Here is a 22,462-nt window from a genome sequence, read left to right on the forward strand (position 1 = left end):
AGTTGAGCTGTAGATTTCACAACATCCTGAGACGGCATGCAGTGTGCAACGCTACAAGCTAACTTAAGATGCGAGATGTTTCTGCATGTTTTCAGTCACTGAGTAAGTCTACACGATAAACTAAAGTAACTGCCAAATGGGCAAGTTTTATATGCAATATGGACTGCAATATGTAACATCTGCAGAACTTATCTCCAGATGTGCTGAACTGCTCAGTTTAGATACATTTACTCTTTAATGATTGGGGAAATTTTGTAGTGAAGCTCATTTGAACACAAATCTAAAAAAAGACTGATGTAGCTTGTGTATACAGACCAAGACCCCGTTTGCACAACGTTTCAATTGAATTTGCATTGTTCTTGCATTTTAGTTTCACAAAAGTTTTGCGTTTACACAGTGATGGCAGTTTGCAGTTTGCAACACTGCAAATTATGTTGTTTTCTTGTAGGGCCACAGGTTTGTGCTGTTTGTTTTTGCAATGAAACCACAAATAGGCCTGTCGTGATATCAATAAATCAATTAATTGTACGATAATTAAAAACGAGCTTGATAAGTTTGCCAGGCTCGATAATTTTTCATTTCCCAAAGACGTCACTGTGAGCAGCGCTCATTCTGGTGTTAGTTAATGGCGCTCTCACAGTTTAATGTTGTTTTAGAGAGTTGCCAGATTTCTGAGCCTTTCAGTGGAAAACCCGGGTAAGGCTCACTGTAAACGGGCCTTAACATGTAGGGGGAAAACAGCCAATCTGGCAACAGCAGCCACCAGAGTAGCATCGCCGCATACGTCATGAAAACGCAAAGCATCACAACAAAAACAAATAGAACACAGCAGCACTACCTCAGACTCTGCCTCCACAATAAATACTTCATCTTTGTTAGGTTACCGTACTTTCCGGACGACAAGCCGCTACTTTTTTTTTTTTTACATGCTTTGAACACTGCTGAGGACGACTCGGCTTTTTAACTGTTAACAAGCTTCATGCTGCTGATACGTTGGTGATGCGTTCAGAGCATCACGTAACTCCAACGCTCGCAGCGACATACTGGAAAAAAAAGAATTATGAACTAGTTCATTTTTGGAACTATGAATGTAGAACTATGAACTGAACTAGTTCATATTAAAATTTGTGAACTGAACTTTGAACTCGTTCATGTAGAAACTGAACTTTCCCCAACACTGCCTGTCAATCACTCTTGTGTGGGGAGGCGGGGAACCTGGCACACCTGAGTGCAGCAAGAGCCCCGTGAGGAGGAGATGGAGAGATGAGGGGGTAAAGAGAGAGAGGTTGTTTTGATTATTTATTTTGGATATTTTCAATGTCTTTTTTCATAATACAATTCCAATTTTAAATATTCTTTAGAAATAAAAGTTTATTTATCTTTAAAAGGGTATACTTGCATTATTATACCATTATTAATATATTAGTGGGAAAATGGTACCAAAACGGCACTATTATCGTTTATTGACAATTTATCGTCCAGCAAAATTTGTTATCGTGACAGGCCTAACCACAAGCACATGCAGCAAGAACAATAAGCTATGAACATTAACAATGGCAGTACACGGACATTCGTATGGACAGACAATAAAGTTTAATTACTATCACGGGAGACGATCAACTATAAACCCACTAAATCCCAGGAGAATATGGACTGGGAGTTATGACACTCTGGAGGCAAACATTGTTGTTATTGTCAATCTACTGAGCATGTGCAGGAGAACTATTTACTGCGGCCGTGGTGCGCATGCACAGTACCAGCGTTTCAGCAGTCTACAAGGAGACAGAGCCCAAACATTTTCGAAACATTGCATTTTCCGTTGTGTGTTTTTGAAAAGTTCCACTTCGGTAGCCAGTTTCAGAAAGTTGCATTGTCAGTGCATCCAAGCACCATTGTCGTGTAAATGGAAACTCCAAGATGCAACGAGAGTTTTGGGACTTCACTTGAAAACGTTGTGTAAATGTGGCCTGATGTAGCTTGTGTACGCCAACATAAAAATGCTCATAGGAACATTGTGGTTGAGGTGCAAATAGTGTAAGAAGAGTAGTCCAGGCTGGACGGACAGGCAGCCTATTAAATAGCAGACAAAGACGGTCAGTCTCCAAAAGTCTTTCCAGTGCGTTTATGTCACCATCGGACTGCACACAATTATTTATACATCTAGGTGTGTGTGTGTGTGTGTGTGTGTGTGAGAGATAGAGAGGTAATGAGAACGTTTGCTAAAAAGGGTGTTGATCACAAGTTTTTGCATTAGCTGATGTTGCAAGTCTTCTGATGTGCCGATTGTGCATATGCATACTGCATTACTGACATTTTACAGATTACTTCTACACTGCAGTATGTAACACACCCATTTCCACCTGGCACTAAACTGCATTGTGGTTGACTAGATTGCGTTTAAATTTGTTATTAACCAGATAAAGTCCAACAAAAAACCTGTCAAACCATGAGCGGCGAAAGCTGGAAACATTCTGTGACCACATCACATTCAACACAAGAGTAAATGCATTAGTACATGTTTACACTACATTGTGATAATAACTGTACAGCTGAGCATCAGTGCGTTTCTTCTCCAAAAACACAGCTGCACAAAAAAATCTAAAAGGCACATATATAGGTTTTCTTATTCAGTCATGCGAGGAGCACTTTTGCACAGTACAGCAGTGAGTGCTCTTTTGTGTTTCTAAGGTGCATTCAAGGACAGGGTCAGAGGAGATCCCCTAGGTCTAGAACGCATACGATGAGTATACATGTGAAACTAAGCCATACAAAAAAATGGAAATTGTAGTTTGAAGTATTCATAATAATTCAGTGCAATACAGGTCTGATCATTATGGGAGAATCAACACTCCAGAAAAACTAAAGAAGATACTGTGCAAGTTGGACAAACTGATGAATAATAACACCACAGTGGTCAGGTAAGACTATGACTGGGTACTACCGGAAAACAAGACACACTTTAATGCCAAGTATGACTGAGCACCACGCGCAAGATGAGACCTGGTAGGAAGACACATACATGCAGGCCCTGATCAATACAAACTGTGGTGTGTTAACCCAGCCAGCACCGCCTCGATTCGCAGCTGTGTTTACCATTGAGCAAGGGAGGGAAATCACACACAGGTCCTGACAAATATATACACATATGCAGAGTTAATGACATTTTAGAAGAACACACAGGTCTGGACAACATGCTGGAGAACTAAGTGAGGCCACTGACACCCAAACAGAAGGCTGCCTCTTCTGCGTGTAAAAGCAGTCGCTTCGAAATTACTTCCCCCCCCCAGAAGTGGGCACTCCTTGTCCTGGAGGCTCACAGCCTGCGTGGTTTCAATGTGCCCCCTGGTTGTAAGATACCAGGATTTCTGCAGAGCTTCATTGCCACAGATTCATTAGATTCAGGTGTGTTAAGAGTGGGGAGACAATGGGGGAGGGATGTGGCCAAGAAGTTTCCAGCTTACACCATAAAACTGCAGTTCCAACTCAAGCAACACATTATCCTGATTTTAGTGTTACATACAATCTGAATGAATAAAGGAGGTGAATAGTCCTTAACTACCACTTTGAAGCTTAAACTATTACAACTGCACATACCTGTGAGGGGCAGATGGACATACAAGGTGTGGACTGAGAGAAAAGGAGAGCTTCAAATACACACACGTTTAAAGAGAAGACTTCTCTCCAGCATATTACAAACACACGCCCCAACTGCGAAAACAGAGGATAACTGTTCCAAGAAATGTTCTGGGACAAAAGTCAGCTGAAAGTAGTAATAATTTAGGAAGCCTGTTCTTTTTTTTTTTTTTCCTAAACGTTCCACTGAAAGCAGCGCTAGCGAGAGTTCACACAGTTTAATTTCAGTTCACACGCTCACCGTGTGCTACGTGCGTCGAGAAAGAAAGCAGGGTGTGTGAGTGTGTGAAATTCGCCAGGTATTCTCAGAAAAGGCTCGATAGGTGCCAGTTTTCCCCTGTGAGGTTGAGACCCAGCCAGCTAACCAAACTAACCAAACACAGCGAGCGTTAGCAGCGGGCTAACGCGGCTAGCTGGGAACGGTGAGAACCTACCGTCTGTTGCTAATGACACTTGTTCCGGAGATAGCGACCCAAAACGACACGTCCCGCTAATCAAAAAACGAAACGTCCGCGACTATCAACGCCTGGTCCCGCTGTGGTGGCCCGAGTTACTTCCCCGCTGGTGCTGCTGGTCTTCGGTCCCACCTATCCGTTCCGTTTTGAACGACAACAGCCTCCACAGAGCTCCGTTGTTCGCCGCTCTCGTTCGCGAGCACACGTTCTCAAGATATCGCGAGACTTGGAGAAAAGTTTCTCAGGCCGTGGCAGCTTTCAATGTGGTGGTCTGCTCTCATCAAACTGCATTGACCCTGAACACTAACTAACTAAATAAATAAATAAATAAATAAATACTGGTGCTGTCTATCGATTAAAAAAAGTAACTAATTATTTGCACAATTTTCTGTAATTAGTTGTGATTAATTGCATTGTTTCTCTCCTGAAGACTGAAGCTTGTAATGGATATTTATTCAGGGAAAAACCACAGAATTAATGTAGACTCAACACACAGAGACTATATTTAAATTCAAAGACTGTTTTTATAATGTCCTTTCAGCTTTGCATGAATGCTGTTTCTCTCCAAGATAAACAAAATAATTAAAACATAAATCCGTCCATCCATTTTCTCCCGCTTATCGGTTTCCGGGTCGCTGGGGTGGCAGTCTGAACACTGTCACCCAGATCACATTGCACCAATTAAGAACCTTAAATTAATAAACATCTGACATAAGTCTGGGTTTTGTTTGAGTGCAGGTCCATCACTTTGAGAATCTGAATATTTCTAGAAACAAAGTTGTAAACTTATTACATGAACAAAGTGGCAATAATATAATGTAATATCCACACACACACCCACACACACCCACACACACACACACACACACACACACACACACACACACACACACACACACACACACACACACACATACACACAGTACACATGAGAGCCAGGGAAAGAAAGAGGAGAAAGTAATATTTTACCTGCCAGTCTTTCCTCCAGTTTCGTCAGTTTTTTTGGCTCCTGGTCAGCCGACATGGCAACCTGCAGTTTTGATGCAGAATTACTTCTGTGGTCGTTAAATTCGGCTTTACAAAGTAAAGCTAATTACTTTCACTTTCTCAATCAGATCTCGGGAAACTTTTTAAAGTGACTTTCTGCCTAAATATTATTCCACTCAAATTATGCTGCTCTGTAGTCACAGTGCTGCACCCAGAGACGCTGCACATGCTGCAGCTCCGGCAAGGGAGTAAAAAAACAAAAACGAGTAAACAAAACGGCATTAATTACGTAAAACGTTCTTAGCGAATTAAACGTTTCAAATCAATTAATTAAATTAACGCGCTATTTTTGACAGCACAAATAAATACATAAATTAATTTGCTTAATAACGTCATATAAATATATTAATATAAGGTATTTTGACTTTTTATAGATATAAAACTTTTAATTATTATTTCGGGCATCATGTTCTACATGCTTTTAAATAGTTTTTATGCTTTGCTGTTTCTACTCATTTGTGATTGAGAATTTTCCCTAAATTGTCACATCAATAAGTGCTTCAGACATTTTTTTATATAATAATAATAATAATAATAATAATAATAATAATAATAATAATAATAATAATAATAATAATAATAATAATAATTTTTTGGGGTGGTTCTCTCCGTTAAAAGCACCTAGACATGACTGTGTTCTATGTGGTGCTATATAAATAAAGTTGAACTGAATTGAATTAATAATTATTTATTGTTATCATTATTTATTTATTTTCTTTTTCTTTGTTGTGGTGTGGAGTATACATGATGAAATGTCTCACATTCAACCCAATTTCATCCTGAGTGGGTTGGATCAGTACAATAATGCCATAATAACCTCTAAATTTAAAAGGTTTTTTTCTGTTGCCTGATAAAAATGTCGTTTAATAGCTTTCATGGCAACATCACTGATATCTCAGCTTGAGTTTCAGTGCTGCCATGTTTACTACCCTTGAGAAATGTGTTTTGAAATGTTTTTCTTTGAAATGTTCAGAATTTGGCGGGCCAGATCGGAGCCTCTTGTGGACCAGCTTTGGCCCACGGGTATTATGTTTGACTCGCCTGCCTTAGAGTCAAGATGCCTTTGTGAGCCCCTGAATATTTGGCGTAGTAGGAGTAGTGGAGGTAGAAGTACCAGTAGTAGTAGTAGTAGTAGTAGTAGTAGTAGTAGTAGTGTTATTGAAGAGCCATCTGAATAACCAGCAGTTGTTTGAATACCACACCAGTTCCAGTGAAATCATTCAGTTCAGATTATTCAGAAATCTGCCTCGTCATCTGGCACAGGGGAGTTCCCCACCTTCCTCCTGAAGGCCCAGGAAAACTCCCTTGATTGTGGAATGAGGACAGCACACACCTCATCAAAGGACAACGGCAGAGATGAATGTCAAAGGTTTAATTTAGACAGTTTCCAGTTATCGCTCTATAATCATCTGTTAATTATCTGCAAATTACTTGTGACCTCTGACTCTAATTGCATGGATTTGAAGCCGTCATAATTGAAGGGGGTATGTAACAGACAAACTTAATCTAATCCCAGGCAGAAAAGGATTACACGACAGCTCCCAGTGTGTTTATGATCGTTTACAGAGATGAAGAGGAAGTGACGAATGAGTGCTGGGAATTTACAGCCCTCATCATTACTGCTGCTCGTGTCGCCGATGACGTCTTTGAAGCGCTCTGTTTACTTGAAGCATGAATTCCTCGCAGAAAAAGCCTAATTAGGAAGGAAAAGCCAAACAAAACAAGAAACAGACTGAACCAGACTGTGGAAAACATGTGATAGCAGGAATCTAGGGTAAGCTGAAAGGCTTTTTTTTTTTTTTTTTTTTTTTTCACCATTAGGTGTAGGTCAGAGTGTTTTCAAAATCCACCTACATGCGGAACATTCTGTATTTGCCAAAGAATCCGAGTTTCACAAACAGATTACACAACAGCCCCATCCACAAAGCGAAACAGCATGAGTGTACGCAAAGACTGTCTGGGAACTGGAGGCACAAATAGTGCTTGAAAGGGCGAAAATGAACACTCAAAATCCTCCTCCTGTGAACCATAAACAGACATGAACAAATATCATGGGAGCCAAAGCTGGATAATCCTATAAAATCCCCCAAGGTTAGTCATGTACAATCCGAAGTTGTGAAACACGTTGGTCATCTGGTCCAGTTTACAGCAAACGGACCGGTGGACTCTTCTGGAGTTTGATAAGAGGAACTAATCCAGGTCAGAGTTTACGCCTAAGAAAATGATGCTGGCAACCACTCAGTCAAAAGTGAGTGATTTGCAAAGATTGAGCAAGCAGGCGATGAAAATATCAGTGTTAGCCTCCACCCATCCATCCATTTTTACACCACGCTGTCCTACTTAAGGTTGGGTGGAGCTTGGACTTGATCTCAGCTGGGTGAAGGCAGGGCAGGCAGACAGAGACACACACTCATATCAACACCTACACATTAAGAGTCCATCAATTAATCCCAAATGCAAGTTTTTGGAAGGCGAAGAGAACACGCTTACTCTAAACCCGTCTCATTTCTCAGAGATTCAACACTTGGCTCGGAGTTCAGGGGAATTCTCACCAAAGGCAAAGACTGAAAACAGAAGGGACATTTCAGTTTCTTTATTGTCAACAACTACCCGCTGAAAAGAGGTCATCCTACCCGTCTGGCAGCAATGAACGTTTTCTATACAGAAGTCATTTGCAGTAATCGATGGACAGGTTCTGGCTGATGGTGCTATGACTTCCTGCTACAGTAGATCTCCAGTTCAGTTTCATCCAGTAGGAATAATCGTTCTGACATGTCTTACTTCTCTGGGTAGAGTTAGTAAAACCACCTGGTGTAAAGTTATCAATGAGGAAAATAAACCTCCATGACCGAGGTTCATCTTAAAGGCTACACTTAAGAGTTTTCTGTATTTAATATACTATATATTTAGTTAGAGTGAGGGCTGGTTCAGGTCACCCTGGATCATTTTCTAGTGAAGCTGCTATAAGTGAAGACTGCTGGGAGACTGAGCTTCTCTCCTTTCTTACTCTACACACAGTGATGTTTCATGTTTCATTACATGTCACTAACATTCTCTCTCTCGCTCTCTCTCTCTCTCTCTCTCTCTCTCTCTCTCTGTCTCTCTCGCTCTCTCTGTAAAAGTACCTTGAAATTGTATTTGGTGCTATAGAAATACATTTCAATTGAACTGAATTTACTTCACTCAATCTTATCATTTGAGGTAAATCTCTCGAAGAAAAGCTTTAATTCAGTGACTTTGGTTTTAAAAGTTTTAAATATTTTAAAGGATTTTGAATCTTCACATTCCTTTGACTTTTCGGACTTTCCAACATTTTTAATAGGCTATGTATAGAAACTGATGTTTGACTTCAGACTCTTCAAACATTTAATACACTGTAGTGTCTTATTCAATAGATTTCTGTAAAAATACATACAGACTGAAAATATAACCACAATCATCTCTCCTATGCAGCCAGTCTCCTATATTGTTCCACTGACTGCTTAAAAATTTATATGTTTTATCCTCGTATTAAATAGTGGCTTTTAAAAAAAAATAAAAAAATCATTATGATTGATTTAATTTCAGAACATGAACTTCCAAAGGTCTTCTGATCCAAAATTGCGGCCTGGAATGAAAACCTGAGAAGGAACAGCAGTGACTGTATTCCTGAGAGCCCGGCTGCGTCGTCCTCCTCACGCAATAGAGCAGCCGCAGCCGCAGCCGCAGCCGCAGCCGCAGCCGCAGCCGCAGCCGCAGCCGCAGCCGCAGCCGCAGCCCCTCGGTTTGGCCCGGAAAGGTTATCTCTGTTTGAAGGAAGCTACATGGATTGAAATTGCATTTTCTCGGGCATTATTATTTATGGCGACGTACGGTTTTAAGTGTAGGAAAGTAAACACACTGTGAGACAAGGTGATATAAGGAGAAAGTCCTTGAACACATGACAACTGCTAAAGGATTGCAGTTTACTGTGTTAACTCTATTTCACAAGCAGGCGTATTGTGGTTACTGCTCATACAGGAAATGTTTCTGGCTTGAGTCTGGACTTGGGAGCCATTTTTGTGTGTGTGTGTGTGTGTGTGTGTGTGTGTGTGTGTGTGTGTGTGTGTGTGTGTGTGTGTGTGTGTGTGTGTGTGTGTGTGTGTGTGTGTGTGTGTGTGTGTGTGTGTGGCTTGCCTGTGCTCCCTGGGCATATTAAAATCATGTATTTGTGATTAATTAGTGACTCTGAATCACCCTTATGTATAAATTATATGAATATAATAGATTTGATTCAATTAAATTCCATTTTTCTTTCTATATATACAACACAGTCATTTCAAGGCAACTTTATAGAGAAAAACCAACAACTGCTCATGAGCAAGAGGAGACGGTCAAAAGAAAAAACCTTTTGTTTCATTTTGCTGCAAAAAAAAAAAAAGTCAGACTTTTTAAAAAAAGTTTCCTTTGTAATTCCTGGAGGTCATCCTGTAGGCTACCTTATGGTGGCCAGTTTTATCCCCCGGGCCATATGTTTGACACCTCAGTGCTGGAGGAGGTCACTGAACAGCTTGTCAAACACAGAGAGACAGTCACACTCTTTGATTAAGATCGTGAAAGGAAACTGCAGAAAACCCACACATGCACATGAAGAACATGCAAACTCCACACAGAAAGGCCACTGCAGTGAATGTGCTCCAACCATAGAAGGTTGTTCTACTTGTATAATATATTGCATTTTCATCATATTTAAACATCTGTAACACAAAGCAAATCTCCATACGATGTAATTTTACATTAAAGCTAGAAATTGTTAGAATTGCTGCAGTTTTTCCGGATTGTTGAAAACTCAACCTCTTGTTTTGAGGGAATCTCTGAGATGCTTTTTCCACACTCTGACCTGATCGTTAACCTCATCAGCTACGCTCCAGCAGCTGCTTCCAGTGTCACAAGGCTCCTGTTTCAGCACAGTTCCAGCTTTTCTCAACGATTTTGCTGACATCTAACCAACTTAGACATGAGAAAATATATCTGGCTCAACATTAACATGTTAAAGTTGTATTGTTTTTAATTCTCTTTTCTTTTTTTTTTGTTACAAATGAAAAAAATCCACAAACGTTGAGAGGAAAACTTAAAACTTTTGTCCCGGGGGGCACTTTAACCTTTCATGAATGAAGTAGTCATGTTAAATAAGTTGTGCATTTCTTCCTGTTGCTCCCAAACTAACCGGGGTTAAACAGACGAGTCATGGTCTACAGTAGATGATGGGTGTCAAACTCTTTTTGCTTCACATACAGTGTATTTCAATATTAAGTGGGCTGGACCAGTAAATAATTATATCACAATCGATGAATAACTACAACTCAAAATCTCTGTCTTCGTTTTAGTGCAACAAAGTGTTGATACGTCATTAAGAAAGTTCATATTTAATTAACTATTGCTTGACAAACCTACCCCATGTGCTTTACAACTAATAGATCACAGTGGATTTTTATTAAACTATTTACATCTTTCAAGGCATGAAGTGTTTAATCACATGAAGCTGGAACTCACAAATACAGTGGGCTGGTTCTAGTTATGATAAAAACAAATTGTGAAAATCAAGAAATTATCTTTAATGTCAAGACTTTTCTCCATCTGTGTAGTAACCCTGATCACCACATAACAGAAACTAAAACGCGCCCCTGGTGGTCAAATCAATACATTGCAGTTAATGTCATAATTTCATACAGCTGGCAGGATTTCTTTCTCGCAGGCCGGACTGGACGCTGACAGGCCGGTTCTGGCCCTCGGGCCAGGTGGTATAGATAATGGAAATAGTTGTGCTCAACACTGGTTTTCAAAATCTTCGGCACTACATTAGGCCTGATGCTTTCCTATTCACTTCTCACTGCCGGTGACTGAATCTTGTTGACACTTTTAACAAAACATTTTTCTTTTAAATTAAAACTGCAAGCAGCCTTGATCGGGACCTCGCACTCTGGCCTCTGGCTCGTCGGGGTCGGCCTTATCATGGCCTCTGGACCATTTAAACATTATATCTAATGTAACATAAACATATAAAATATTATTATTAAATATTTATATCTGTTAATCCAGTAACAGAGGACAGCCACCCAAAGTGCCGTCCAATCAAAATGCATTGATATCACCGCGTAGCATGACGTCACTGTAGCTCATTCATTTGGCCTTGTTTAGAGAGACTTGTTTTGTAAACATGGACATTGAGATAAAATCCTGAAAGAATCGATATAGAAAGGCCAACTTTATCAACAACATCTTTTGATTAAACTGTTTTAAACAGGCAGGCACAAACTAACAGTGGAACACAAGCTCAGATTGAACCAATCTAGGACAAAGGTTTTCACCACATAGCAGAGAAGCCCAGGCATCCCTGTCCCCTGCAGCTTCTTCCAGCTCTTCTGGAGGGACCCCCGAGACGCTCCCAGGCCCAGCCAGAGATATAATCTCTCCAGCGAGTCCTGGGCTCACCTCGGCTCCAGTCGGACATGCCTAGTAGACCTCTAAACGGGGCGACCTAATCAGATGCCTGAAACACCTCAGCTGGCCCCTCTCAATGTGGAGGAGTCGCGGCTCGACTTTAGAGTTTCCTGGGGAAGGTCCACCCCCCTACCTGGAGGGGGCATGTCATCCTTTCCCATGAGAGGACCATGGACTCAGATTTGGAGGTGCTGACCTGCATCCCAACCGCTTCACACTCAGTTGCGAACCGTTCCAGTGAACACTGGAGGCCCTCATGCGCCGCCGCCAGAAGGACGACGTCCACCTGCACCCGGCTGGGCCTCGACACCCTGTCCATGAAAATCACAAACAAAAGGTGTGACAGGGCGCAGCCCTGGTGGAGGCCAGCGCCCACCATGAACAAGTCCATCTTAGTGACAAGTCTACGGACTCAGCTCTTACATTGGGAGTACAAAGACCAGATTACCTGCAGCAGCGGTTCCGGTGCTCTGTAGTCCCTTAGCACCTCCCATAAGACATCTCGGGGGACAGGGTCATAAGCCTTCTCCAAGTCCACAAAACACACGTGTAAGATTCAGCATTCAGAACTTTGACAACTAATGAAAACGAAACCGCTCGACTAATCTAAAAGTCAAACTGATTTTATGATCAGGAGAGTCTCCTCTGTCATTTAATAGTGTTTTGAAGCCGGTACCATATTCACCCTCAAAGGAGACAGCGTTTGCAAATCTTATTTTGAAAGGCAAATTGCATACCTCCTGTTGGATTTAAGTCAGGGTTATTGGCACGCGATATTTAGGTCTTGATGAGGCGAACAATTTATTTTTGTTTTGATCTCCCTACAACATTCCTACGGGCTGTGGTGGCCGTTTTAGTGTTTCTAGGTGGCGCTGGAGAGCACATTTTGGAACTCTGGGGTTTAATTTTTACATTTCCTTAAATGTTTCACCAGTCTTGATGAGCGTGCAAAGTTTTGGTGAGTTTTTGAGCGTGTTTTGTGGGTCAAAGAGGCTTCAGGAGTCAAAAAACAGAAGAAAATACAGTAGGGTCACATAAAAACTCATTTAGTCCGATTTGTGTGGTCAGACAGCAGTAGTGTGAAGTATAGTGCAGCACATTCAAACTCATTGTACTTCCACATGAACCCAGTTTGACTTCAATAAAGATATAATCTCAAAGTTTTTCTCCTCAGCTTTAGTGCAGAAATTGACAAAAGTTCACCTGCACAGTGTGCCATTACTGCTGATTTAGTGCGGCTGGTTTTCCACTGCTGTCCACTCCCAATATCAGCTTGTTTAGTTCTGGGTTTCTGCATTTCTTTTTCCCCTTTGTGACAAAATATAACTGGTGTATGGTCGGGATCCTTCCTGCAGGTCTCAGGGTGTCAAACACATTTTCAGTTCAGGGGCCACACAAACCAATTCCATCCTGACTGGTTAAAATAATCCCATAATAACCTTTAAATTCAAGCTTTCTTTGTTGTGGTGCAGATGACTCGTGAAAATGTCCAGTTTTCACAAAAAAACTATTACTACAGAAAATGACTACTATCGCAACATAGAGCCAATTTTCATAAAACCTTCTGGTGCAAAATGCAGTGAGATGTCTAAGAAGCTTCTCTCACTGTTGCATTATGGGTGTTTTTTCCAAGCTTGGCCCGACAGCCGGACTGAGCAGCATCACCGATGTCTCAGCTCTGGCTCTAAACATCTGCTTGGTTTGGTGGGCCGGGTTGGAACCTCATATAGGTCCGTTTTAGTCCACAGGTCTCATGTTTGACACCCCTGGTAGAGGGGGTCTCCTAGGAATAAATCTCTCTGGTCGATTTTCCCCAAATAATATGACGGCATCAGTGTGATTTTTGCTCTTTACACTTTAAAGCTGATTTAAGTGTCTATATGAAGTGTAAGTCGATCACAGGGAAGACACCAAGAGCGTGAGGATGTGGAAGAAATCAAGAATTGAACCCAGCTGCATTTCTGAAGGACGAGTTGCAGGGTCTCATGGACTCAAATAATATTCACTCCTAACAGTCAAACAGCTGATGTGTTTATGCACGCTGCCCTACTTTCTGCAAGTTAAGATGTAGTTTGACTCCTGAATACTGTTAAAAACATGAGCCTCATCAGTGCAGGTGAAGCTCAGACTTGGGTGACAGCGCCACCTGGTGGAGTTCACATCATGACTCAAACTGCAGCAGGAGTTATTGAATGACAATTTATTACAGCCAGTAGTTTACGATACAAATCACCCTTCAGAACACTCAGCTTCTGCCTCGCTCCACGCTGTCGACATTCTGAGCACTGACACAATAAAATGACATAAAACAGGAATGCATTCAAATTTATCATCTCAATTTTTTTCTCTATTTTGCTATTTTTTTTAAACAAATTTTTTTTATGAACAAGGTCTAGTCAAACCATCCATAGACCCGGCAGAGTCAATTTTTTTTATTTTTTTTTTAAGAAATAATTTATCATTTTGCAATGTTTTCAGAGTTTTAGCTTTTTCAATGTTTGTTTTTTTTTTTTTTCTTTTTCCATCGGTGAAGCAGGTTTCAAAATGCTCTGCAAGACAAGAGAGGACACACATTACACTGCAGCTCTTCCACTGCGACATCTGCGTTCAACTACCGTCACAACAACGAACTCACCTTAGACACTGGGCACGCCAGCGGGGGTGGTGGACTTCTGGGCGGCCTCTTTGGCCTGGTGGGCCTGAAGCACGGCGACGGCCTCATCCACCTGCAACACAAAGCACCGAGCGGTCACAGCCCGTCCTGCTCAACACGCCACACCGCAAAGCGCTGCCGGTCCGAAAAGAGGTGCAAGGAGTCACGCAGAAGAGCGAATGAACTGACCTTTGAGCGCAGCGACTCCGGCGACTCCAGCATGTGCAGCAGTTCAGAGTTGTCGATCTCCAGCAGCATGCCGGTGATCTTTCCAGCCAGGCTGGGGTGCATGTTCTGGATCAGAGGGAACAGACGCTCGCCTGCAGGACAGGAAAAACAAGTCAACAACCTCTTCCAGGGAATTCTTTAGGAAGAATTCTTCCATTCACTCAAAACAATGCGTCTCTATATCCCTCATCAGGTGACGAACTGACCGAGCATCTGCTTCTGTTCCTGAGGTGGCGCTGCAGCCAACATGGAGGCAGTCAGGGGCTCCTGTCCCTGGACGTGGACAGCAGGCTGAGGGAGGAAGACCAACATGTAAGTCCAAAGACGAAGCACTGAGTAATTACCATACAGAGCCAAAGTTTGCAAGACGTTTATCTTAGTCATGAGTTAAAACAAAAAGTCACTGATTTTTCCCTGATAGCTACACTTCACCATTCTTCAACCGTTTTCAGCTTTAAAACCTACATCCACTCATCCACTGTTGTGGAGTTTCTACATTACTGACATACAAGCTGAATATTTCAAAGGAAGTTTTCCCTCTCATCTAAACTCACTCACATATTTCTGAGTGAAGAACTCATGTCTTCCTCACAGTTAACAGTGAGACTTCTGTTCTTTACCTGCTGCATGGTGACCTGTGGCTGGGAGGCCATGTGCTGCTGAGGGTTGCGCACGCCGGCGGCGTACTTGTATTGGGGCATGGCGCGCACCGGGGCGGCGGTGGCTGAAGCACTAGCCGGGCGCTGGCTGAGGGCCTGAGTGGCTAAAGGGACCAAAAACACAAGTTACTTGATTGTTTGCCAAGTGTTTTGGGTAAAAATAGGTGACCACAGAGACACTTACGCATACGCTGGGAGGCCATCATGCGTGGGACCTGTGTGTTGGTGGCCGTGGTCGCACGAATGGTGTTGAAGGTCTGGGGCCTGGGAGCTGATGGGCGCATGGTGTTGGGCATGTTCTGGAAGTCTGAATGGAAAACAAGGATGATCTGGTTACTAATGCACGATCAACATCATTCAGCTCAGTTCAAACGTAGATACATAATGTGTATGACCACTTACGCTGGGGGCGCACGCCTTGAGTGGCCCAGCGGGGGCTGGGACGGAGCTGGGCAAGCTGGTTGGCAGAGTAATACGCAGCGCGGTTCTGGGCCTGAAAATAAAGGGGGAAAAAAATCCCATGATCCACAGCCCTTTGTTGGACAGAAACAAGCTGAACACGTTGCTCCCTGGTACCTAAGATCAACATTGAGCTGCCTGTGATAAATGAAACGAGACATCAGGCGAATCAAGATGAAGGACTAAGAAAGAAAAATCAAAACGGGATACATCGCTGCTGAAGCCCTATATTTGACATCATTCTGTAACGGCCACTGTACCTGGGGAATGGCTGCCATGAAGTAGCCGGAGGGCGGGGCAGGCTGGTAGGGGTTGAGGACCGGGTTGGGCACCGCGCGGACGGTGGCCATCCTCTGCATGTACTGGTTGGTGAGGTGGGCCTGACGCTCCTCTTTCCTCTGGGCCAGCGCCACGTAAAGAGGCTTTGTGGCCACGATGCGGCCGTTCATCTCCGTCACAGCCTTGGTGGCCTCCTCCGGCGAGGAGAAGCACACGAAGCCAAAGCCTTTGCTGCGGCCACCTTCCATCATCACCTGTGAAGCAGACACCAGTTCAACTCTTGCTACTATCAGACGAGTTTATAAAAGATGTATTGAGGTCTGGAAGGAATCATCACATCAGCAGACCCAACATCTGGTTCTGGAGTTTTTAATAACTTCTAAAGCACAAAATCACTTATGTTTGAACACTACGGAAGTATTCTGAAATTAGGTGAAGTGATTCTATCTGGACAAACAGCTGATAAATGGTTTTTCCTTCTGCTCATTCATTCTCATATTGTCGAACCCCATTTTTCCCCTTGGAATGAAAAATGCACTCGTTTATAATTCACTGCTTGCCGAGTGCTTACCTTGGCGCTTGTTATGGTTCCAAAGGGAGAAAATTCTTTGCGCAGACGCTCGTCATCCAAGCCGTCATCAAGGTTCTTCACGTACAGGTTGACCCCCTGGTTTATTCAAAGACAAATGACGAGTTAGTGCGTCGTCCCAAAACACAGTCATTCACCGCTGTACGTCTCTGCGCTTCTCAAACTGGGTTTTGAAAAAGAAGTTTACAAGGTGACTCGGTTCACCGCAAATTAAGGCTTTGGATGGAAGTTCTCAACACTTGAGCCTGATGAAGAACCAGCTTCTGCTTGACCCAGTGAGACAAGTTGAATCCACTAACCTGATATCTTGTCATGCGATCCTGTTTCATCTGCTCAAACTTGCGCTTGAGCTCATTCTGCCGCTCGCCCTTCTTCTGTGCGCGGCCCACGTACACCTGCCGGCCGTTCAGCTCTTTGCCGTTCATGTCGTCCACCGCCTGGGAAGAAACAACCATGGCTGAAGTGATTTGAAGCAGACTGAAGGGCAGTCAATAGTCAATCTATCCCATCAGTTGCCCTCAGAAGTGGCTCTAACCTTCTGTGCGTCCTCGTGTCTCTCGAAGCTGACGAAGCCAAATCCCTTAGATTTGCCACTCTCGTCAGTCATGACGCGAATACTGAGTGCGGGCCCTGTCATAAACAGCAGCCAATAAAAACACAGCGCCTCTCCGTCCTTCAGCTCACATCCTCTGCTGTGAACGCTACAAACATGTTAAACCAGAATCTTACCATATTTACCAAACAGTTCTTTAAGCTTCTCATCGTCCATGTCCTCTCCAAAGTTCTTGATGTAAACGTTGGTGAATTCCCTGGCGCGGGCCCCGAGCTCAGCCTCCCTCTCCTTACGCGATTTAAAACGTCCAACAAATCTGTGAAGGAAAACATCTTTGTTAAACACAAAGTCATACGTCCAAGCCTCACACTGTAACTTGTAGTAGCAACATGGATAATGTATTTGTCTCTCTATGTTGAAGTAAATGCTTCAGCAGTGCCACAGTACATTATAAGACTTGTACCAGTGAATGAAGTACAGGGAAAAGCAGGAGCACAAAGGCTTACTCTTGACTTTTCTGTTTCTGCCCAACTTACAGCTAGTTAAAAGTTACTAATTCATCATTGTGTCTGGTTCTTCTCTCACCAGTCAGAGCAGCTGTTTACCACAGAGGCATGTTCATCTCCAGGTTATTTAGTGTTCACAGCAATGCTTGCTTCTCTTAATCTACATTTTACTGAAACAACTCCATTGAATTAGTGCTGTATAAAACTACCTGGATTGAACTGATCATGTCCCTGCTTTCTGAACTATGCATATAAAAGACACACTGCAGAGTGAGTCGATACTGAGAGATGAGTTTTAAAACAAGATGCAGTTACACACACAAAAAGAAAGATCACACCGATTAGATGTAAAAATTCACAATCGCGTTGACAAGTTAAGGAACAGTAAGCACACTTACACTTTTCTGTCATTGAGCAACATGCCGTTCATTTTCTCAATGGCGCGCTCGGCAGCCTCGTGGGTCTCAAAGTGCACAAAGCCGTAACCCTTTGAGCCATTTTCATCACAAACCACCTTGGAAGAGGAAGATTTTAGGGAGTCAAAAACCTTCTCAAACACCATGCGCTTTCAAACACAATCCACTCAACAAGTTCCACTGCTGTCATGCAAAGTAGTGCTCTACGCCAACACACAGCACAAACGGGGGGAACAAGTCCCCCGCGCTTACCTTGCAGGACAGGATGTTCCCAAAGGCGGAGAAGGTGTCGTACAGGGCCTTGTTATCAATGGATTTGTCCAGGTTCTTGATGAAGATGTTGCCTACTCCGCTCTTTCTCAGGGAGGGGTCACGCTGAGACCACATGATGCGGAGAGGCCGGCCTTTGATCACATCAAAGTTCATTGTGTCCAGAGCTCGCTCGGCTACACACAGACCACAAAAAGAAACGTTATTAGCAGAGAAGCTCCTCAAGATGCACCATCAAACATAATGAACACTGAAACCATCCAGATAAGACACCCACAAGGATCATTTCTGTCAGAAACACTATAGATTCACACTGCTCTTTGGGTGAACTGAGAGTAGGGCGGTGGCAACCTTTACAAGCTTCTTTAACCTTTATGCTAACTATGTTATAATATGAGTTGTTGAGGAATCTTCCCAAACCAATAGTCAAATGTAAAAGTAACTATTACTTAGACTCGACTTTATATATCCCTTGTGATGACTCCCTCGAGGAAATTTAAATCCCAGGAGCTTTACCAAAAATATTTGCAAAAGATCGCAATAGAAAAGCAACTGCAGTTATTTCAAATATCTCTGCATATGCAAGCATGGAGAATATATTAGATGGATTGTGACTTACAATGAGCCAACTAAAGTGGAATATCGCAAAAACCATTAACTCAGCAGCATGTGGAGGGAAACCCTGCAGTGATTACTACTTTCAAAATGAGTATTGTCATTAAGTGCCATAATGGTTCACATTGGGAATAAATTGGGGTTCAGTGTCTTGCTCGGGGACACTGCAACAGGTGGACACTGGAACTTGACCCTACAACCTTTCAATTGACAGACAACCTCTGTACCAACCAAGCCTCAACTGTTGTAAACCCAGGCAATGCAAACGTATCAAGCAGTCAATACATAGGTTACAATTACAGTGCATTAGCTAAAAGCAAAAACGCATCTAACTGTACAGCACGTGAAGGGAAACCCTGAGGTGAATTATAATGAATAAGACTTTATCAAACTGAGGATTGTCATTAAGTTCCAAGTTATATCTAGTGTAACGGACATCGGTTATCACCACATTCACGCTGCAATGGCGTCAATGTCTGTTCAGACTGGCCACAGTGGCAGAAAACAGTACACATAGTCGATGTTACAGCAGGAATAGATGTTGGGTGTTTCATCTGGAGCCATCAACTTGCTGACCGACACACACGGTACCAGGCGTGCGTGTTCAAAATGGAGTCAGGTGAAGGCACGGTGCATCTTCAACACATCACGAGGAGGCAACACTCACCATCTGCAGGCTGCTGGAAGTTCACGTAGGCATAGCCCAAGGAGCGGCGGGTGATCATGTCCCTGCACACCCTGATGGAGAGGATGGGGCCTGCCGGGCTGAATTTCTCGTAGAGCATGGCCTCAGTAACGTCCGGGTGCAGGTCCCCCACATATAGTGAGGCCATGGGGTAACTTGGTGCGCTTGGGTTCATCGTGGACGACTCGTGTCCTCAAACAACGTGACAACTGTTGACTTTCAGAGAATCTTGACAAAAACAAACTAGCAGCGTGAAAGAATTCCAACCGGCTTGCAGCGTGCGCTCCTTGGCGCAAGATTAGCAAAATGTCGGCTTGCGGCCTACCCGATGTGGCTAGCGGGTTTCAACAAATTGGCATTATAAATCCTTCACGAGTCGCTTTACAGAGCTCCGAAGAGGCAGTGTAGTAAACAAATGTTCTAGCGAGCTACTATCTCCAAAAAGACGAAGAAACGTGTGTTTGACGGGTTTGTCCAGCCAACGGTAATCGCCCACGCTTTCAACAATGACGGCTAACAGCTTTAGCTTGCTCACGTTCCGGTTTTTTTTTTTTTTTTTTTTTTCTTTCGTCTTCTTCCCGTTATCTGTGGGTTTTTTGGCAAATCAAATCCTGCTTCACCGATTTTTTTTTCAAGTTTTCTTATAAAAATATGTCTGCGTGCGTCTCTAGCTTTTGGTTTGTTTCATAATAATAAAATGTGTGCCGAGACTAGCTCCGGAGCACACCCTACGCAGACGGATTACGGGAATGAAAGGAAGGTCGGAGGAGGTTGTTTCCAGATCCCGTCCGAACCACGGCGCGGTCACAGCCAGCTGACGTCACAAGTCTCGCGAGACTTTAGAAGATCTTTTTTTTAATTCAGACTGATCAATCGACTGTGTGGTACCTAGATTTTATTATTATTATTATTATTATTATTATTATTATTATTATTATTATTATTATTATTATTATTATTATTATTATTATTATTTGCGGGATTTCGACTGAGAATGTCACCTGAATAATGGACCGATGTGGGAACATTTTGAAAGTTAAATAGAAATAGTTTTAAATAAAAAGTATGGCACCTGTAGTTGTTCAAACTTGAAGGAGTTTAAAGGAAATTCAAGGGTTTTCCCCTTCCACTTCAATGTTAACAATAATTTTAGTCAGTTTATATATTTTAAAAAGTTTGAAAGCTATGAAGAAGTTTAAAAACAAGTTTAGAGGTTGTATTGTTTAAATTGGTGAAGGTTTTAAAGAGGTATAACCTGAAGAATTAAAAAAAATAAATTCTAGAAAAGTTACACTATTTTAAAAAGTCTAAATGCGAGGCATAAAAAAGCAAATGATTCTCAGAATTAACATTCACACAATCAAATGTCAATAATTGCCTGGGTGAAAAACGCCCAACGCTAGTGTTCTGATGTCAAATAATAATAACCTGTTTGTGTTCTGTGTCAGCATGTGTCAATATCTGCACAGTGGACATATTTGTAGTTAAAATGATCAGAAACTGGAAAAAAAGTTAATCAAACATGTGAAGTAGATGTGAAGCTGATGTGAAAAGAGGTAAATGCCTTTTTTTTTAACATCAAAGACAAGATTCTTATGACATCTGTAGTGTTATCAATCATTCAACTTAGGATGGCCTCTTTGGGCCACGCCCCCAGCCACAATAAAACTCACCACCTCCGTTTCAGTCTATTTAAACAATAATGTTTAATAACCTGCTGGTCAGGAAGGTTTGGCATGAACTCAAACATGGATGTTACCTGATGGATTCTTTGTCATGTGTCAGCAAACTGAATGACCTCTACCTGGGATGGTTCATTACTGTCCAGATTAAATCTTATTATATTCTCAGACAAATGTGTGTGTCCTGATGTGCGTCATATCCCTACTAATCTCAAAGATGATGTCACAAAGTGTGGGGCCATGAAATGTGAAAATATAGTTCCTTAAACTTTCTTTTACCAATAGGTGGCGCTGTTACTGTGAATGGACATTAGACACAGGCTGTATGTAATTCTTTCACTCGAACAGAAGTAAGATATTCCCACTACACCCACTTAAAAGTATAGACCACACACACACACACACACACACACACACACACACACACACACACACACACACACACACACACACACCACTGGATAGAGAGAAATCACGAAATCCTCTCATTTATTGAAGATTATCTATATAAAATTAAGCGCATACAGTTGAAGGTACATTGTTAGTTTGTTGGCATAAAGAGATTTCGACAGTATTACAGTTTATTCATATATATTTTAAATATAATTTTTTTTTAAATAAATCCTTCTTTCATCCACCAGGGGGGCGGCGTCCTCTATTCTACTCGTGTACTCATTCTTTTTTAACTCAACATTGAGTAGAGCACAATCTGCTTCTCCATCATATATTAGTGTTTCTATGTATGTGTTTTACAAACTTACCTATCATAGATCACAAATCACAACATTCTATTCCTGTTTAGCCCACTATGAACCATGTGTCCAGTATCATACCTACATGTATGACATTTGCACAAAAAAGACCCCAGGTGAAAATCAGTTTAGTATTCAGTGAGTTAAGATCGTCACCGACACTTCCTTTCTCCTGCCAAACAGGTGACACTGAGTGGAGCAGGCGACTGGACCATGCAGGGTATTTTCTTTGTGATGCGTCAGCACTAAACAGCCCAGATTGTTTATTACAGTACTCATGCTCTACTCTGCAGAGGCCTGGAGGAGGTGGTAAAAAGAAATAATTACAAATCTGCAGCATGACCGGGAAACACCCCAGTCCCGTCTTTCATTAAAAGCTGAAAGCCAAACGATTTGGGCTTAATTTCCACTGAGCAGACGAAGTTTCCTAGGGCCCGTCATGGACGGTGTGTGGACCAGAGGGCTCGGTGCAGCAGACTCAGCAGCTGCTCTGCGGTGGTTGTGCCGCTTGCAAGTCCAGTC

General features: G+C 42.4%; 2 protein-coding genes across 3 annotated transcripts in view; both read right to left on the reverse strand.

Moving 5' to 3' along the window:
- LOC308114277 (E3 ubiquitin-protein ligase RNF19A-like) overlaps window positions 1-4,252 on the reverse strand; it is a 30,617-nt gene extending 26,365 nt beyond the window's left edge. Inside the window, exon 1 of the mRNA XM_080471024.1 lies at window positions 4,068-4,252. The gene's annotated coding sequence lies outside the window, so the exon portion shown is untranslated. The remainder of the gene's footprint in view (window positions 1-4,067) is intronic.
- A 9,839-nt stretch (window positions 4,253-14,091) lies between these two features.
- LOC308114278 (polyadenylate-binding protein 1A) lies at window positions 14,092-20,301 on the reverse strand. Of its 2 annotated transcripts, none has more exons than XM_080471025.1 (15): window positions 19,489-20,301; window positions 18,189-18,382; window positions 17,919-18,034; window positions 17,191-17,330; window positions 16,997-17,091; window positions 16,761-16,898; window positions 16,444-16,539; window positions 15,854-16,126; window positions 15,537-15,627; window positions 15,319-15,441; window positions 15,096-15,238; window positions 14,682-14,766; window positions 14,437-14,567; window positions 14,230-14,320; window positions 14,092-14,143 (listed from the first exon to the last, which is right to left on the reverse strand). In XM_080471025.1, the coding sequence occupies exons 1-14, from the start codon at window positions 19,679-19,681 to the stop codon at window positions 14,231-14,233; spliced, it is 1,908 nt and encodes a 635-aa protein (XP_080327151.1). In that variant the 5' UTR covers window positions 19,682-20,301; the 3' UTR covers window positions 14,092-14,143; window position 14,230. The 2 variants fall into 2 exon arrangements, with proteins under 2 accessions (XP_080327151.1, XP_080327152.1); XM_080471026.1 differs by having other exon boundaries at window positions 17,200-17,330; window positions 19,489-20,296.
- Window positions 20,302-22,462: the final 2,161 nt, after the last annotated feature.

Source organism: Lipophrys pholis (assembly GCF_963383615.2).
Source record: "Lipophrys pholis genome assembly, chromosome: 9".
In the NCBI taxonomy this organism is placed as follows: Eukaryota; Metazoa; Chordata; class Actinopteri; order Blenniiformes; family Blenniidae; genus Lipophrys; species Lipophrys pholis.

What these genes read in the sequence shown, in the direction of transcription:
- LOC308114278 (XM_080471025.1), bottom strand. Translation starts at nt 19,681, where the DNA reads ATGAACCCAAGCGCACCAAGTTACCCCATGGCCTCACTATATGTGGGG. An exon ending in ATCGCATGACAAGATATCAG is followed by an intron (nt 16,540 to 16,760) that starts GTTAGTGGATTC and finishes TGAATAAACCAG; the next exon opens with GGGGTCAACCTGTACGTGAA. An exon ending in GGAACAGAAGCAGATGCTCG is followed by an intron (nt 14,568 to 14,681) that starts GTCAGTTCGTCA and finishes CCTGTCCTGCAG; the next exon opens with GCGAGCGTCTGTTCCCTCTG.